General features: G+C 39.9%; 3 protein-coding genes across 11 annotated transcripts in view; 1 reads left to right on the top strand and 2 right to left on the bottom strand.

The window, feature by feature from the left end:
• LOC107216537 (proteoglycan 4) overlaps positions 1-13,156 on the bottom strand; it is a 67,010-nt gene extending 53,854 nt beyond the window's left edge. For all 4 annotated transcript variants that reach the window (XR_006904174.1, XM_046738997.1, XM_046738996.1 and 1 more), the window contains exons 1-2: positions 13,145-13,156; positions 2,294-2,299 (exon numbers count right to left, since the gene is read on the bottom strand). The gene's annotated coding sequence lies outside the window, so the exon portion shown is untranslated. The remainder of the gene's footprint in view (positions 1-2,293; positions 2,300-13,144) is intronic.
• LOC107216809 (CCR4-NOT transcription complex subunit 9) lies at positions 400-4,430 on the top strand. Of its 4 annotated transcripts, none has more exons than XM_046739001.1 (4): positions 400-418; positions 1,207-1,598; positions 1,686-2,080; positions 2,296-4,430. In XM_046739001.1, exons 2-4 carry the CDS (start codon positions 1,272-1,274, stop codon positions 2,495-2,497), a joined length of 924 nt encoding a protein of 307 aa, XP_046594957.1. In that variant the 5' UTR covers positions 400-418; positions 1,207-1,271; the 3' UTR covers positions 2,498-4,430. The 4 variants fall into 4 exon arrangements, with proteins under 4 accessions (XP_046594957.1, XP_046594958.1, XP_015509596.1 ...); XM_046739002.1 differs by lacking the exon at positions 400-418 and having other exon boundaries at positions 506-1,598; positions 2,296-2,524; positions 2,636-4,430; XM_015654110.2 differs by lacking the exon at positions 400-418 and adding an exon at positions 510-980.
• On the bottom strand, positions 3,795-13,368 carry LOC107228207 (sodium-coupled monocarboxylate transporter 1). 3 transcript variants are annotated; one of them, XM_046738998.1, is made up of 14 exons: positions 12,974-13,368; positions 10,646-10,805; positions 9,893-9,958; positions 9,631-9,750; positions 9,316-9,470; positions 9,089-9,229; positions 8,511-8,619; positions 8,244-8,353; positions 7,616-7,799; positions 7,256-7,342; positions 5,640-5,824; positions 4,878-5,061; positions 4,702-4,756; positions 3,795-4,076 (listed from the first exon to the last, which is right to left on the bottom strand). In XM_046738998.1, the coding sequence occupies exons 1-13, from the start codon at positions 13,168-13,170 to the stop codon at positions 4,709-4,711; spliced, it is 1,746 nt and encodes a 581-aa protein (XP_046594954.1). In that variant the 5' UTR covers positions 13,171-13,368; the 3' UTR covers positions 3,795-4,076; positions 4,702-4,708. The 3 variants fall into 3 exon arrangements, with proteins under 3 accessions (XP_046594954.1, XP_015525076.2, XP_046594955.1); XM_015669590.2 differs by having other exon boundaries at positions 3,795-4,756; XM_046738999.1 differs by lacking the exons at positions 3,795-4,076; positions 4,702-4,756; positions 5,640-5,824 and having other exon boundaries at positions 4,935-5,061.
• Positions 13,369-18,053: the final 4,685 nt, after the last annotated feature.

Genomic DNA, 18,053 nt, shown 5'->3' on the forward strand with positions numbered 1-18,053 from the left:
GAACTTTGTAATCTCGAAATTCACTGCAAGATATTTTCTATCACCTACGAGTATGTAAAATTTCCATTGACGGGCTGAATCAGTACTTACTCAAAGGTTTCAATGTTCGTTAATTAAAACCTGTTACATAATACCTTACTGGGGTTTAGTGCGCTTATGGAGTTGCGTGTCAAACGGCGCCCGCCGATGAAGAAGTTGGCGGATCGCTGACGGGGCTCCTTACGGCCGCAGGCTCACCACGCTGACTTACCATCCGAGTACTTGTTACGAAATCTGCACAGAGGTAACAGTTGTCTTCAAATACTTTCGTCAACGCAGTTATGTCGACAACGAAATGTCAAAACCTATTTTGAGTCAGAGGATGCTCATAAATTGGATCAACGAAAAATGCGATTGTGGCTTTACGAAGCTCTTCTCTGTAAGTAGCTTATGTAAGGAATGACCACCAAGCGCAACGCGCTTCGTCGGAGACAACCCAGCATGCCCGGAACACCTGGTGGCCCAAAGCTGACTTAATTTCACGCAATGCACACACACATGCTCGCACGTAGATGCATATGTAACGCTGCCGACGAGTGCCGACGAGCTACTAGAGTTATTTTTGGACAGCGTTGCGTTGATTGCGTCGTAAATAAACGGTATATTCGGTGCGGGTTGAGAGTTAAAAGTATATAATTTGAAGAGGAACAATTTCCCACCTTTTACGCGAGTATTTCGGCGACGTCTGAACAGTTCTTATCGCTTCAGTGTGAGCCAAATATGGACACCGGAATTTACGCGTAATTCACCGCCCGCTGTCCGTTTGGAAATCCTAACCTCAAAATCTCCGCGGCAGAGCAGAAACGCGCGGATCAGATATCCGAGAATCCTCGCTACTGTTCGACGGAGGTGGTTTGATCTGCGCTCAAAAAACGCTCCCCGAACTCTTAGCGTCCCTTTTAAAGCTGGCCGTATTACCGACATATGCCGAGGCCACAGCGGTAACGTATAATCAAAGATAACACTTGGTTCGAGATGTCTCGATGAACCGATGATCTCCGCGTAAAATGTGGTCTTTCAAAGTAAACAGACAACGGTTGTGACAACATTCGGCGCGTCATCTGATCTCGAATTGCTCATTTTAAACGTGCTCAATTAGACCTTCGTCATTTCTTCTATCGCACGATTGTATCGAAGATAAAATAACCCAGATTCCATTTTGGTCAGCTCCGATCTTCACCTCCTCAGTGTTTTCTACAAGCTGAATAAGTCCAGGAACGAATCTCGTCGCAATGAGTTCTCAGCAGAGTCCGGCTGCCCTGCAGGCAACCGTCGACGCCGACAAGGTATACACGTGGATTATCGAATTGTCTAATCCTGAGACACGGGAGAACGCCTTGTTCGAGCTGAGCAAGAAGCGCGAAGTTGTTCCGGACCTCGCCCCCATGCTATGGCACTCGTTTGGCACGACTGCTGCACTGCTCCAGGAGATTATCAACATATACCCTGCCATCAACCCAGCTACGCTTACTGCCTATCAAAGCAACAGAGTCTGCAATGCTCTCGCTCTCCTTCAATGCGTCGCTAGTCACCCTGAGACGAGATCTGCTTTTCTGCAGGTGATAGAAATTGCTCGGAAGCCAGTCTTCGGTTCGCTAACATTCCTGTAACGTCCTAATAACGGTTTATTTCTTTTCATTTCCTAGGCTCACGTACCTTTGTTCCTTTATCCGTTCTTGCATACCACGAGCAAGACGCGACCCTTTGAGTACCTGAGACTTACCAGCCTTGGAGTGATCGGAGCGCTGGTTAAAACTGATGAGCAAGAAGTAATCACGTTTCTACTCACCACCGAAATAATACCGCTCTGTTTGAGGATCATGGAAAGTAGTTCTGAACTGAGTAAAACAGTCGCTACGTTTATACTCCAGAAAATACTGCTCGACGATAGCGGACTTTCGTATATATGTCAAACTTACGACAGATTCAGCCACGTCGCTATGATCCTGGGAAAAATGGTTCTGTCCTTGGCCAAAGATCCCTCCGCCAGACTCCTCAAACACGTTGTTAGGTGTTACTTGAGGCTATCGGACAATCCCAGGTTCGTATTTATAGATTCGCAAGTTTATCAGCCTTGATTCTTATTTTCAAGATCGAGTTATAGAGTTTTAAATTCAAAGACAAGTAGTACTTTGCTTTGTTTTTCAACTGTTTCAATTATAAACTGGTTTGACGAAAGATTGTTATGTGGAAGGATTACGATTGGTTTGGAATTTCTTATGGCTCTGAGGTGTTTTTATGTTAATTTTTTTACAGAGCACTTCTGGCGTTAAGGCAATGCTTACCAGATCAACTCAGAGATAATACTTTTGCGACCTGCTTACAAGAAGACAAATCTACTACCCACTGGCTGAATCAGTTACTTAAGAACCTGGAAACTGGACCTCAGCCAGGGCCTCAAAATCAGCCAGGGCAACCAGATCCCAGGACGATCGGCATGTCACCCCTGACATCATAGACTGATTAATAATTTTCCTATCGTGAGGTAGAAATGATATTTTAGTAATGACTGTTGAATTAAGTGCCACTTGATAAGAGAAAGCAGTGAAGATACTATATAGGGTAAGAAAGTTATAAACTTATTTTTCTTATTTAGTGAAAATAACAACTTCACACTGCCGCGTGAGGGAAATATTTTGGCCAAAAAGAAAAATGGATCGATTCTCCGTTGTAAGGATTTAGTTGGCAAGATTATTAAAATTTGACAAGACAATAGTGAAGTAAATAAAGAAAAAAACAATGAAAAGAAAGACAATTGTTTTCTAGCAACAGTGATCGGTAATGTAAAAATATGAAGAAATTACTGGTATGATTATTGAATAATGACTGGTACCATTCTGAATATAGTCGTTTATTACTTTGTCATAATTTTTTTTTCTTTTCTTTTTTTTTAATCATGTTCCTAAAGTTTTCAAAAATTGTGCAGCCACTTCGAAGTATGCCAACATCACTGTCGGATGCCCGTGTTTAAAACAATTCCGCTATAAATGCGTTCAGACATGAAATATTTGTACATTAAATTTATGTTCACACGCTCTTGAGAAACAGCATGTTATGAATAATTTCAATGAATTCATTGATTGTATTGAGTTTGAGGTAAGCTTTCGCATCGCAAGATAATTTTTAACATCGGGAAATTTGCGTATCTAGTTTTGAGTTCTGTGATTGGCAGCAGCGGCGATTTTTCCTTGTTATACAAATTCTACCGTGAGGATATTATTTGCGAGGTTTCTTTACATTCATATTATTTTATATGTCTCTCTATACATGTATAAAAAAAAAAATATAATCAAAAAAACATACAATGGAATTGAACACTTTTGATTTACTTACCGAAATTGTTCACAATAACAAAAATTACAAATATTCTTATTTTAAAATATTGAATAGTAGCCAGTGCTCAGGGTTATCTCTTAGATTAAAAAGAGTATTTCATCGTTATAGCTCACGTTACTTCATTATTACATTAAGATCTTACTTAAAGAAAATTACCTGTGTATCTTACTTAAGCGCACAATTTATTATTACAATAATTTCATTCATTTAGCTGTAAAACACTTTGTATTAATTAGCGATGGTCTCAATTTCATGTGTTTATATTATTTGAAAGAAGAGTATTGCAGAACTGCGAATTAGATCGGATGAGGAGGGGTAATTAATTGTATAGTTGCGGTTCTTTCAAATGCATAATAAAAATCTCCTAAATCGCATCGCATCATTATAATTACGATAGTTATTATTTTTAGAACCCGGTGCACGCCCATAATGCAGATATTAATATGCTGGTATAATTATTGAAAGGAAGTTACAAATTATTCACGGGACTATGCCAGCGTTTACAACAGTGTGTGCAAATTTCCACGTATAGTAAATTGTAAAATTCGTTCAACATGTATATATATATATATATATTATGTAAGTATGATTATAAGCATAAAATATGTACCTTGCATGCTCTGTGTACTCTTGGGTGCGCCGAGATAGCCAAAATTGACATTTTAACCAATTTCTTTCTTGTTCTTCCTTCTGATTTTCTCCTAGAAAAGGAAAAACAACGCAAAGATGAAATAATATTCAATAGGTTTATTGACTTTAATGAATCTATATATAAATATATATCACTAGTCTAACTATATATAATAACAATAATTGTTATCAAAGCAATGTATACTTGTGTATAAAGATATTACGTGAGAAAGTCATGCTGCAGCTAGTAAGAGATATATATAATATTAAGTTGATGTAAGATTAATGCTGCTCTTGGTGATTGGCGTGCATTATACATATCGATGTCTATGTTTGTGCATATACAGTTGATTGATTGGTTAAAATTTTCAGATTCAAATATTATATGTATATGTCTGCAATTAATTATACGATTTTCTTAATTATATCGGCTCGCTAATATTATCATCATACATATCCTATCCTGTCCAAAAATTCCTATCATATGGAAAAAGTCTATATATATATATTATATATACGTACATAATATTTATATATTACATACTACAGTATATCGCAAAAAACTATTGATAATAAAATGAAAATGACTATAAAAAAATAAACGTTTTACATGTTAGATCGTATAGTAAAACGCGGTAATTTATTCGACAATTTAATTATTCGTTACTTATATCGGAATGTGTTACTAATTATTACATAATTATCAACTCGTCTCGGCTACTTGATTCACTTTTGCGAGTTCCGTCATATTCTGAAACGTAAAACGAGAAAACCAAATTTAATCCTTGTACACTGTAAATCTTGTTTACGCATTTCCACGAATAATTATTTCTTGGATGGGTTTTGTTCTTAGGCATACAATAATTATTTACCGTGGGACCTGAACCTCTTGTCAAAAGTTTATGTATAACGGGTGTGTACAAATTCTTGTCCTCAACTCTGTATTTGTTCGGGCCTGTAATCCAAGAGACAAGTAGCCCGACCAAAATAGCGACCAAAAATCCAACCCAGGTATACCACAAGTACGACATTCTGTAGAGGAAGAATGGCGCCTCACTGAAAGCAATATATCTCGAATCAAATATGTCTCGTATTCTCGGTCGCTACACATTATTATAATGAACGCGTCGCGTATGTATTCAGAGATGAATCTCCTCCGTGTACATATTTCAGCTCTTGGCATATTTTGCTCTATTCATTTTTTTACACCTATATCATTCATAAAGGGAAATGAGACAAGCTGTTTGGGAAGGTTTACTTTCCAGTGATTTGCAGTCAACAGAAAGCGTGACTGAATATGAGAAGAAGCAGAAGCAGATTAAAACAGAATTTCACTTATGAACAAAGAAAAAAAAAAAAGAAAATGTCTTATTTATGATATTAAACCTATAACTGACACTAATTCTTCCTCCTTTCAAACCTCATAACTACGTTAAGAAGTTTCACTTCTACCGTGTGGTTCTAATAACACATTATTACTTTTTTTGCAATCTTTTTACTCTCCCTTGTTACTTCAGTTGCAAAATTGTACGCAATTTTGGCTTAAACTAGTCTGAAATGACGAAATGTTGAAAAGAAACGAAGTTTATATAATTTCAAAGCACAATTGACACAATCTGGTAAATAAAAGGTACCTTGATGCCTTTTCCAGTATTGTGGTGGAATTTTGAAAGCTGATATTTTTGAACTGTTCCGAGCATTCTTCCACGGAAACTGGTTTCGGTATGAAATGTATTTGCCCACTGGATATGGCAGCTTGAGTACCGAAGGATATCCAGGCGACGAAGCACACGCTAACGATTCCACCGGTCAGGGCGCCCTGTCGATAAAACAGTATTGTTCGTCAAAAGATACGAATTTCTGCAGTCTCGAGGTTTGCTGTATAATGTTCTATATTTACGTGGTAATTTATCGGATTATCTTATCCCTTTTGAATAAAGATGCCGCGTTAAAGTTTGTTTCCACTTTAAATATTCCTCAACTTCATTCAAACCTTTCTTCATTCTTCTCCCACCATATATATATACCTATATATATAGGTATATATATTACAGGTATAACGGCCAACTTAAAACTCCCTGGCTGAAACGCATTTCCATAATTCACTCGATAAAACGAGAACTACGAAGGTGGAAAGTTGGGACGAACAGGTTCAACAACGGAGTTTGCCGTTGTGTGTATAATGCATAGAATGAGGTTGCGTTGAGGGTGGCTGGCAAGAACCATAACCCTACTTCAATAGCGTCGTAATTAATTATAAAAGTCGTTTTCACCGTATATTTGATCATATTGACACACTGTATTTACTTAAAGAAACAAATCACGAATCTGATAACTTGCATCAGTTTTCCTGTGCCTCGGTGCTCCTATTATTTACCCGAAACGATCAGCTAATCGATCCTTCGGCGCCATATCGATCCGATGTCCCGATATCTTGGATCTCAGAGTTGCAAGCGATATGTCAAAGGTCCAAGTCGTGGAAGAAGTCGAAATAATGTAAACGATTTTCGCATACTGTAGGATGTGATTGGATCATTTAATTGCAGTAATCGTGAGACGACGCGACCCTGATGAAAATTTCTATTAGGACGAATTTTTACAGGAATTGGAGTAATTCGTATATTATTTCGTACAAAATTGTAAATATGCATAGTTTTTCGCAAAGAATTGTTAATTTTGCGTTACAAACTTGTACTATCTTGTAGATTTAAAAGTTTTTCAGAGAAACTATGTATATTAACAATTTTGTAGGAAAACAATTTTTTGTACAAAATTGTACGAAATAACCCAATTTCCCTAAAAATTCGTAGAAATCATTTTCACCAGGAGAAAGCTTCGGGAAATTACCGTTAAGTAGTTTCAGTCGCGAATAGGTCAGACAGGGCCCGGAAGTTTGTATTCTTCAGTGAAATCATTATTCTAAAATCGAATTCGAATCTTTTAGGCTGAACGTGACGTCTTCAGGAGTAATGAATCTCAATCGCTAAACCTTTTTGTACCTGTACGTCTTCCGGTCTAAGGATCGAGTGAATTAATTGTGCTCCCAGCTCACAGAGCTGACACATTGAATTTGTCGATCGGTTTTTCGACGTGTCACTCTCCGCGTGCGAGAAGAAAAGAAGAGAGAAAAATGAAGCGCATATATTTTATCCTTCATAATTGAAACGCAACAGCCCGTTATATATATATATATATATTATGCACACCAAGTGTTCGTCGAACCGTCTGTATAATTTCAAATTTTACTTACCGCCGAGTTTGCGTAGGGAAAAAACATTCCAAGGGTAAAAATACCCAGCAATGGTCCAGCCGTAATTCCAGACAAACTTTTTCCAGCCTAGAAAAAGGAGAAAGACAGATTAGAAAGAAAAAGAAAAGAAAAGAAACGTGCATGACAATAGAACGAGGCAAAATAAAATAGCGCGGAGTTTTCGAAGAGGCGTGAAAGAGAACCGCATCTCGCCCTTACAAGTATAATATTCCATTTTCGAAGGTCCGAACGCTTTTTCTTCAAAGCTGAAAATTTATTATACGCTTTCTCTCAAGTGGAAGAAATTCATTCTAAACACGAGAACCGCCGACGCGACGCTCCGACCTCCATAAGTCTTACGTGAATTAAACTGCTGAGCTTTTCCACAAGGAATACCAGGCCCACACAAATAGTCCCGATCAAGACAACCGTGAGTTTCATCACTCGACTGGCCGCCGTGTCGCCGAACGGTCGTTTCATCAAGGGTTTAATCATGTCCTCGTAGATCACGCCGGACATGGAGTTCAAGCCGGTTGACATCGTGCTGCAAATATAAATCAGCTAATGACAGAAATGTTCGGAGGATTCTCCGTTCGATCCAAGTGGGTGAAAAAAAATAGATAAATAAAAAATTAAAAGCGAGTCAAAATGGTTATCGTTTTGAATAGTTTTTTTTTCCCCCTTTTTTTAAACCTTTTTTTTTTTTAAACAATGCCGTTGGCCCGCGATATGTTTCACGCGAATCTGGTCCCAATCTGTCTGAAAGCAGCGAGTCAGTCGAAAATATGTTTTCAATCCGCGTGCAGCGACGGTTGACCGACTGCAAATATTTGACAAATATCGGGAAAATTTTTGTTTTTTTTTTTCTCTTTGTGCTTTTTTCCACCTTTCGCAGTGTATCTCTCACGTAGCGACTCGAGGAACGAACGAATGACGTCCGTCGCTCTTGAATGTGTGTATACAGAGGTGTCACCCCGCCTGCACGCACCTTAGAGCAGCGCTGAAGACACCGGATATGAAAAGGCCCGGAAGCCCGGGAACGCTCTCGGCTATTTCCATGACGAAAAACGGCAGCAGCTGATCCGCCTTATTTATTTGCTGAAAGGAAGAGACGGATGACGCTCCTTTATTATATTAACAAATTTCTTGACGCAAGGTAGATACAGGTATAACTGTTGCATAGATGTGTATGCATAGAATACGTGTTTAATAGATACACAAAGCGTACACCTGAGGCAGCGAAAAGACGAATTACCTTGGTCGTAATGGGATCGCATTTGTGAAAGGCCGCGTATATGACAAGTCCGGTGTAGCAGCTCATAGAGACAATGGTTACCATGCCTACGGCCATAATGGCGATCGTGCTGAAATAACGAGCTGCACATTAATGGCTACAGTAAAATGATATAGCGGGGAGCGTAAATTTAACGTCCAAGAAATTATCGACGGACTAAAGCTCCGTATGCGTACATATTAATTTTGGTGGATCGTACACGCGTGTCTTACACTTCGGCTGAGATTCGGAAAAAATTTCCAATCCCAGTTTCCCTGGAAAAGTTTACGAACAAAGTTACTTCCAGCCGGGTGACTCGCTGAGAGTTCGTTTGGAAATTGAATCGAATATAACCCTCGGACGCATTACTCTTAAAGGACTTCAATATAAATGGTAATTTAGATACGGACTCATAAGCCGGTGTAACTATATGTATAACCAATTGCCGATGTCACGTCGATTCAACTGCCGAGTCCGACGTTCATTGTTAAAACGTGTCTCATTCTTGTCCCAATCCATCCCATCCCCTGTCGAAAACGGCAAAAATTATCCACACTCACATGTTCGCGTTGCGAAGATTCGGCATCGACAAGCAACGCTGCACCATAGATTGATTTACCGAGCAGGACGCGAGCCAGTTCAAGTAATTCCCGACGACAACCGTCCAGAAGGTGTGCCTGATGGTAGGGTCCGGATTTATGCTGAAAGGACACGAGTGGGGTTTCTTTTATTCGAGCATGGGACCGACGGTCCATTACTATGGAAATTCTTATTCGGGTATCGGTACTTGAAAAATTCAATCCTATCGCTGTCCCAGCTTCTTTGCCAGACATCCTGGACGCTCCCGACCCTCGCCGTTCCCAGCACAATGACGACGATCACGCCCCCGAACATCACTATCGTCTGTATCGTGTCCGTCCATACGACGGCCTTCAAACCACCCTGAAAGCCCATTTCGGTAAATCGATGAAGTGGCCCGAGATGCCTTCGGACGCGGAAAGTGATCCCCACGATTTTTGAGTGGTGAATTAAATTTTACGTTGGATGAAGCAAAAAAAAAAATAAATAAAAAAATTGAAGAATAGCTCGTCTATTTTCTCACCAGGGTCGTGTAGAATATGCAGACTACGCATACGATCGGCGTGATCAGGTGAATTTGGATGCCTGTGACCTGATTGAAGGCCAACGCAGGCACGTAGATCACCAACGGAATGTAGAGCAACTGTAATGCGACTTGTGATATTAAAAGGAGCGTGAGGGGATGAGAAACGGGACGAAATTTCCGGAAGAAAATTAAAATTTCGTCTTGCCGTTTCTTCTTCTTCTTTTTTTTTTTCTTTTCTTTCTTATCAAGCGAGACTCACCATCTTGATGATAAATATGATCGAGCCCATCAGTCGCACCACGTGGTTGAATCGCAAATTCAGATACTGCAAGAAAGAGGCCGTGACTTTTTTGTTTCAAGTGAAATATACCAGAGTTTCAGTCATACCGTCTTTGACAATGTGCAAGCTAAGGTGTGACTTTGATAAAAGGAAAAGCACAGATCGTTTTCACGATATTGTATTTGATAACGTTATACGTATGGTTTAAATGGAAACGTCAAAAATTTGAGGTCTGGAAAATGAGCTTTTCTTAGGGGGGAGACACGTGTGGAATAATAATGTAAATAATAATAATCGTGAAAAGAAGCCAAGAAAAATCTTACCTCCCCACACCCCCTTCCGACCAAAAAAAAAAAAAAAAATAAGAAGAAGGGAGAGAAGAGGTAATGTTGAAACAGTACGAAAACCCTCGTCGTAAAGAAGTGAAAAAAAAAAAAACAGTGTAAAGAAAAATAAATATTTTCTGTTAAACGGTACAAAGGGAAACGTTTCAAAGCTTTCGCGAAACAATTGACACGAGAAAAAGACGAGGCGTGACCCGTTGATCGAATATGAAAAAAGAAAAAGAATAAAATAAGAAAGCATAAAAAAAAAGAAGAAATAAAAATTAAAAAAACATCTTCTGCGGGCGATAAGTCGAATTGATTTTTCTATCCCCGGGTTTTCGTTTTCCTTCTTTTATATCGTTCCTGCTCTCTCTTTCTCTCTTAGCTTCTTTTTCTAATTTCACACCTCGTAGGACGACGTGATTTGCAGCTTGTAAAATACTGGCAAGTAGACGAAGGCCATCGTCAGGGACACGAAACAATCCGGGATGACAACGCACCACAGCTGGGTTCCATAGACGTACATTTCAGCCGGTATTCCCAGTATAGTGATACCCGAGATGTAGCTGAAGCGGAAAAAATTGTCATGAGATTGTTTCTCGATCATCAAGGTGTTCGAAAAACGAACGAGCGCTGTAAAGTTTTACTTGTTTGAAAAAAATTGCTTTCGCAAAGATACGACGGACTCGAAAATTCTCTAGGATAACTAACTATCCGCAGATCCGGTGCATCCTCCGCTTTAGTCGGGAAAATTTGCATCACGGTTCATGAATTTCCGATCCGGTCTCAGCTGCAGAGGACGCAGTTGATACCCACCCTCTTACGTGAGCAGTCAATTAAAATTCACCTCGCATTCCTACTCGATTTTAATTTAACGCCGTTAGTAGTTTTGCTATACGCGGGATAAATAGAGGCGGATGTAACTGCTAAATCAATACGACATACTGTCCCTACGTACCTATCCATACCTACACCTCGACAATGCCCTCGAATACTCGACGACCATAACGTCGTTAAGCGAAAGCACACAACCTACGTTGTTTTCTCTTCCCGTATCGTACTATATTATACATGAAGAGTAATTGTTTGCCCTCCCTTATTGATAATCATAAAACTAAATAGGTTATTTTATCAATAGGAAACAAGCATCGTTAATATTATGTTTTACACATTACACACTAGGGTGGTCCTCGTTTAGAATGTTGACGAATTTACTCCCGATCACCCCACCAAATCGACTATAAATAATTCAAAAACAATTCACAATTTTTTTCAAATTTTTATATCAACTGTAACCCGTGCCTGTAAGAGGAAGGATTTCCTAATTTAAAATATTTTACTGTAAGAGTAATAATGTTCGAAAAAATCCATGAATGTGAGGTTCTAGCGAGCATGAGTGCTACTATCTGAGAAAAAATTCACGTCATCATACCAGGTAATATGGACAATTGCATATCTTATAAATAAAAAGAAAAAGTCAAATTTCTAGAGTGTGCAATTCGTCGAGATTGGTTGGTACGATGATGTGAATTTTTTCTCAGACAGTAGTACTAATACTCACTAAATCTTCGCAATTACAGATTGATTCGAACATCGTCACTCTTACAATAAAATATATGCTGAGAATGTATCTGAAACAAGTGTACTTTAAACGGTGATATCCATCCATTTACAGGCACGGGTTAGAATTGATATAAAAATCTGAAAGAATTGTGAAATTGTTTTTGAATTATTTATAGTTGATTTGGGGGGTGGTCTGAAAAAAAATCATCATCACCCTAAGTAAGGATCACCCTATTACACACGTTATATTTTCAACCTAAACAGCAGTCCTGTTGTGTCATGACTGCGAGGAGAAAATTTTTATCGCTTGACAAGTTTTCCATTTCAACTCTCAGTCAGTCTTTTCCTCCGTTTTTTCTGTTGATGAGCCTAGATATGTGATGCGCTGGGTACGCGAACCGGAAAATACAGGCCATTCAAAACTCTGAATATATACGAAGAGAGAGAGAGAGAGAGAGAGAGAAAACCTCTCACACATATCGCGATCATCATGCTACGTTCTAATTAAAGTTTCTCGGGCTCCGTTTTTGTTAAAATAACCGTGCACCCTACGATTCATAGAACCATGCGGGTTGCAGGTTGGCAAATATGTACCCAGGTATGGAATACTGGTAGTATGCTCATCTGAAGTACACACTTATTACGAAGAACACTTTTTAGTTCGTTGAAAATGTAGTCGCGAGCAGGGGTTGATTCATTCAGAGAGCCTGAATAGTTTTGGAACGACTCAACGACGAATGGGTGTCAAGGAAAAGCTACACTGATTGAAAAATTTTAACTAAACGTAATGTCTCGGCAAGTCCGCTTTATAATTGTGTTATTTGTTACATTTCTGTTAGTGAATATGACAAAGATTTTTGTGATTTTAGAATTTAAATGGTCGTATCGACGTTTAATTTGTAATTTTGAGTTTTTTTTTTTCACTCAGTATAATGCATTAAAAAATCGTCGAGTAAACTCAAAAAATATTAGCATACCTGCTGGTAGATTTTTTTTCTAACCGTGCAGGAAAAGGAGACATCAGAGTTCGATCGCTTTGAACGTTGTCGCGACGAAACCATTTCCCAATTTTCGATTAAGACGGTTTATGCCTATTCATCCTAAAGCAGGTCTTGCCACGCAAGGCTTTTGGTGTCGACGTCACTTGAAACGGTTAAAAATCATAACTCACCTCGCAATCAAAGACATGCTTATGGGAAATATGGACATGTTCTGTCCACCGACGAGGTATTCCCTAACGGCGTTCTCGTTTTTCCTAGACTTGTAAGCCTGGTATACGCCGATGAGGGCCGATACACCCAGCATCCCGGCGAAGACAACGCAATCGACGACGTCGAAGGACCTCGTCTGAACTTTGCCGGCGTCCATCGATGCGTCTCGATCGACAGCCGAGCACTTTTTATTGAACGAGTCCCCTTGTTCCCGGTGACTTTTTTCCAGCTTGCTCTTCTTCCAATCAAGGTTCACCTACCGAGGGATCAACTCGTGTAACGACAACGCTGGATGAATGGAAACTGCGAGACACACTGACAGCTGGCAGTGTTTTGACTCGTATGAATGGAGGCAAAGTCTAAAATGGCACTGGACACTGATTGAATAATCGCCGACTCGGCTCTTCATCTACTCTGGCCGTCACACATACGAAACACGCGTTGCTTGTCAAACGTACAGACGTATCCGAGCTCGCAACGCATTCTCCACACGACGATCCAAACGCACTTTGTACGTGTTCACGACACTGTAATTGTTTAACATCGTTCACCGTGCCCTACATATCGACGGTACTTCACATGGTTTTATTCCCCAAATTCATGACTGCTTACGAAGTTTGGTTTTGGTGCTTGGATGTCTTCGGATGTCCACGAAGTCCTGTATTCGGAAGTTTGAATACCGAATGTTTGGTCTTCGATGGAAATACTGTACTCTCTCTCTCTCGACATCGGGAGATTGATGCAATTTCCTTGATGAACTTGGAAACGAGTCACCGGACTCGCGTTCGAAGCGATTCTAATTCACTCCTCAAGCCACCTCGCAAGACGAATGTAGGTACCTACAACAATGCCGTTCATTCCTATCAACCCAACGAAGAGGAACGAAAAGGCTATTTGGTAAGTGGCACAACGTGGTTGGTGCAACGATATCTTCGCCCTGAAGGGCGATCAGTCAGCCTAAACAATAAAACCGTTTTCCCGAATTCCGAATGCGGGTCGGATTTGTTTTCCCGGAAATTGAGTTGCTGTTGGCTTCAATCGTACACGAGGAAATGTATGTTTCTCAGCATTTCTGGGAACAATACTTTCACACATGCTTGTACACAGGTGTAGGTCCATATTCCTGTCGGATCAAAGCTTACGCGAAGAAGAATTGCTTACCATCAAGTTTGGACTTTAGTTAAAAAACTGGAATGATACACGTATAAAAGTGTTGCATTAAACGACCCGCTACACGTATCTCGAAAACTGAAACGCCGCCGTTGGGTTAACGAAGGGATCGATTTTTCATCTCTCTTTTATAACAGTCTCATCAAATATAACGATCCTTACACCGGGTCAAATAATTATCCCTGCAGGTCTTCTCGACTTGTGCCCATGATTATACCTGCCCTAATTCGGTTATAGAGTCAAATTCTGAATGGCTAAGTACGACGTACCTTCCCATCTTCCGGTGGGCTCCAAGGCTTATTACATAACGTTATACCATCCCCTGGTGGAGTTAATTCCGAAATTAAGTAAGGATCAATGAACGTCTGAGTTCGTAATTTGCAAAAGATACGCGGCACGACACGGCGCCAAAGGAAAATCGTTGTCATGAGAAGGGTGACGATGATTTTGCATAAATTGGTGGGTGAACGTGTCGATGAGCGGATCGATATCACGACGGACCTCAACGCGAGGTTTGCTTTCTGCAAGTAGGCCGAGTTCGCCCTTTACCCGTACAGAGCACACTCCCCGGTTATAAGGGGTAGATTCGCCTTTTTCGTCAGCGTGGAGTTTTCCCACGGGAACAGTACCTAGAACACGAGGGATCGTCGTTAACCGAGAATACATGAAAATTAAACGAGAGAATTGCCGAGAGGGCGAAGGATCCCAAAGGCAAAGTGGAAAACGGAAATCACAGGGATGAGTTGACCGCTTGACATTGTCTGTGCGGTTGAAAGAATGGAATTAAAGGGATGTACAGACCCCGCTGAAGCTTTTCGCTGCTGCTGCTACTCGATATATCCGCTATCAGACGCAGAAGCTACCGTCACGCAACAACATCCTTTCAGACCAGCTCTATTTTCGTAATGGTTAGATAAATGGTTATTGCTCGACGGAGAGCCTGTCTTTTATCGTTTTTTCGCTACCTTTGTTGACTATGGGATATCGAGTGTCGAGGCCCGGTCGATTTCCCCATTTATTTCATTACCTGTCCATCTCCTTCTCGACTGGCTGAAACGAGAGACGGAGAGTCGTTTCACTCGATACTCATGTTGTACACTATAAAAATACTTGCGTTTGTTGTACTAACTGGAAAACATGGTGGGAGTGAAAATGATAAAAAAGAAAATAGTAACACACACCCGGTCACAGCTACTTCCCAAACTCGTTTTCCAAAACCATATTATTCGATTACGTTGAATAATGAAAATACTCGAGGACTGTGTAATAGGAATGGAGTTTATAAATATACGAAGACCAAAAAGTTGAACAGTCGCAATATCGAATTTTTAAAATGTAGAAATTCGAAGTACGGAAAAGTAAAAGAAAAGAAATATCGGAACATAGAATATCGAATTGTAGAATTGTCAGAATTCCTCTTGATAATATAGAATCGTATTCAAGTCTTCGATTTTGCTATTCTGTGTTTTCATCTTTCTATATCTTGTCATTCAGTATTTCGACTTTCTATATTTACAATTTTCCCGACCAGGACTTTCCACGTTTATAACTTTCATAAATCCGATTATCGCGTCTATGAAAATTCGACATTCTGGTCCTTCTATCAATCGACGCTTCTAGTATTTTATACCTACCCGGTAACACTGATCACAGCTATGCGGCACTTCAAGTTGATCGTTTGATTATGATATCCGAAGTGGGTACTGGGGAGTTTCAAAGAAACCTGCGTAGACCGATCCGACGGGGTTATTCAGCTATATTAAATTCCATTTCCACCCCTTTAAACTCGAGGTCGAAATACCCGCGAGTCCATTGATCCGCTGACCGTCTCATCATCAGCGTCTCAAACCCTCAGTTAAACTGAGAGCCGATCAACCTTCGGGGTTCAATTTCTCCGCTATAGGAGCTTTTCCCCAGTTCCGGCATCACTCTCGGCTCATTTAGCATCGCCCGTCGCAGCTGCCGAGCTTTCGCTCGATCCCCAAAAAAACGGCCCTCGGTGTTTGGAGCAGATAAGTAGACCCCGCTTGGAGCCTATTTGCGCAACTGTCGAGGATGTACGAAGAGATCTGCCAGCCAGTCGACGGTGAAGATCTAACGACGAACGGAACGCGCTCTTCTTTCCACCCTTGTACAATCTGATCTTCAGCTACATCCCGGAACACCGAAAGCTCTCATCGTTATTATATCGAGCTAGTGATATTTCCGGGCAAAATTCTGATGCGATTTTTTCACAGTCGAGCGGTGTAAATAGAAACTTTGTTTTTTCAAATTCCCTGCCAAGATGTCCAAACACATGTATTCCGGAATTACTTTGCACCCTGCAGAGTGGTGGACGAATCAGCGTGGGTTTTGTCCCGTCGCATCTTTTCTCTCGATCGCGTTTTATCGTCAGCTTACGCACGTCGTGACGGGGGCGGGGATCAAGACGGATTGAAACAATCTGATAAATTGTTTAATCGAACGGGAGTGTCTCGCGAATGATCGAGAGGACGACGTCAAAACAAGCCGCCGCGTTGGAAAGAGACGTCGCTTCTTTCTTCACTTCGGCATTAAAAGGTATAAAGAAAATATACGTACATCGAGGGTATAAAATAACCGTGGACGAGGTTCTTTTTTTTTTTTATCCCTTTCGACTTTCAAAAGAACCGAGTCTTCGATCTCCTCAATATACGATCCATCATAATTTTACTCCCTTCCACTTTCCTTCACCTTTCGAGCGATATAGAATCGTATCGGAGGTCCAATTCCGCGTTAGCTAAAATTCAGATGTGATTATAGGTTAAAATTTTTAATTCCGATTACTAAAGTTGATCTGGGCAGAAAATTAATATGAGTTTTTTTTATAAATATTTCAATTACGATGATGCTAAATAGTTACGTTTGCGCCAAATTTTCTTGTACGTAATTCGAACGATATTCGAAACGATATCTGAAATTTTAATAGAATTTTCTGGTAACTATCTAGCTAGGGAAGTTTTTTTGTTCAATGTTTAAACTTTGGCGTATTTATAACTGTTTCAATTATGATGACAATAAATGGGTATACTTATGTCAAATTTTGTCGTACAAAATTCGAACGATATTCGAAACGATGTCTGAAATTTTACTAGAATTTTCCGGTAACTATCTAGCTAGGGAAGTTTTTTTTGTTCAATGTTTAAACTTTGGCGTATTTACAACTGTTTCAATTATGATGACAATAAATGGGTATACTTATGTCAAATTTTGTCGTACAAGATTCGAACGACATTTGAAACGATGTCTGAAATTTTACTAGAATTTTCTGGTAACTATCTAGCTAGGGAAGTTTTTTTGTTCAATGTTTAAACTTCGACGTATTTACAACTGTTTCAATTATGATGACAATAAATGGGTATACTTATGTCAAATTTTGTCGTACAAAATTCGAACGATATTCGAAACGATGTCTGAAATTTTACTAGAATTTTCTGGTAACTATCTAGCTAGGGAAGTTTTTTTTGTTCAATGTGCGAATACAGCGATCAGCGTACAAAGGTTTAGCATCATAATGTTGTGGGCGGGCAATCAAGACAAAGGCGAACTTAAACTTTGACGTAATTTAAATTTATGTTATATCGCGGTGAAACCTCTCCGTGACATTTTCAATTACCGTAGGTTCTATGGCTATACTTACATCGTACATAGTACATAATCGGGGTTAATTTAACTTTGCTAACGAGCATCGAATCGATTGCCATTTTAAAAATCAGCACCGTTCTCAGAATCGGATCGGGTAAGTAAGTGAGACTCACTGCCGGGGAACGCGGAAGTTTCACGAAGTCTCATCGTACTTTGACTTTCGTGAAAGCATAAAATGACGTGTTTGGCTCGAGGACTACGCGTGAC

This window comes from Neodiprion lecontei, chromosome 4 (assembly GCF_021901455.1).
Source record: "Neodiprion lecontei isolate iyNeoLeco1 chromosome 4, iyNeoLeco1.1, whole genome shotgun sequence".
Taxonomy (NCBI): Eukaryota; Metazoa; Arthropoda; class Insecta; order Hymenoptera; family Diprionidae; genus Neodiprion; species Neodiprion lecontei.

Excerpts from the sequence above, each read along its gene's own strand:
- LOC107228207 (XM_046738998.1), bottom strand. The coding sequence starts at position 13,170 with ATGGACGCCGGCAAAGTTCAGACGAGGTCCTTCGACGTCGTCGATTGC. Across the intron at positions 9,471-9,630 it reads GCATATTCTACACGACCCTG|GGTGGTTTGAAGGCCGTCGT; the intron begins GTGAGAAAATAG and ends ATGGGCTTTCAG. Across the intron at positions 5,062-5,639 it reads ATACTGGAAAAGGCATCAAG|TGAGGCGCCATTCTTCCTCT; the intron begins GTACCTTTTATT and ends TATTGCTTTCAG.
- LOC107216809 (XM_046739001.1), top strand. The coding sequence starts at position 1,272 with ATGAGTTCTCAGCAGAGTCCGGCTGCCCTGCAGGCAACCGTCGACGCC. Across the intron at positions 1,599-1,685 it reads CGAGATCTGCTTTTCTGCAG|GCTCACGTACCTTTGTTCCT; the intron begins GTGATAGAAATT and ends TTCATTTCCTAG. Across the intron at positions 2,081-2,295 it reads AGGCTATCGGACAATCCCAG|AGCACTTCTGGCGTTAAGGC; the intron begins GTTCGTATTTAT and ends ATTTTTTTACAG.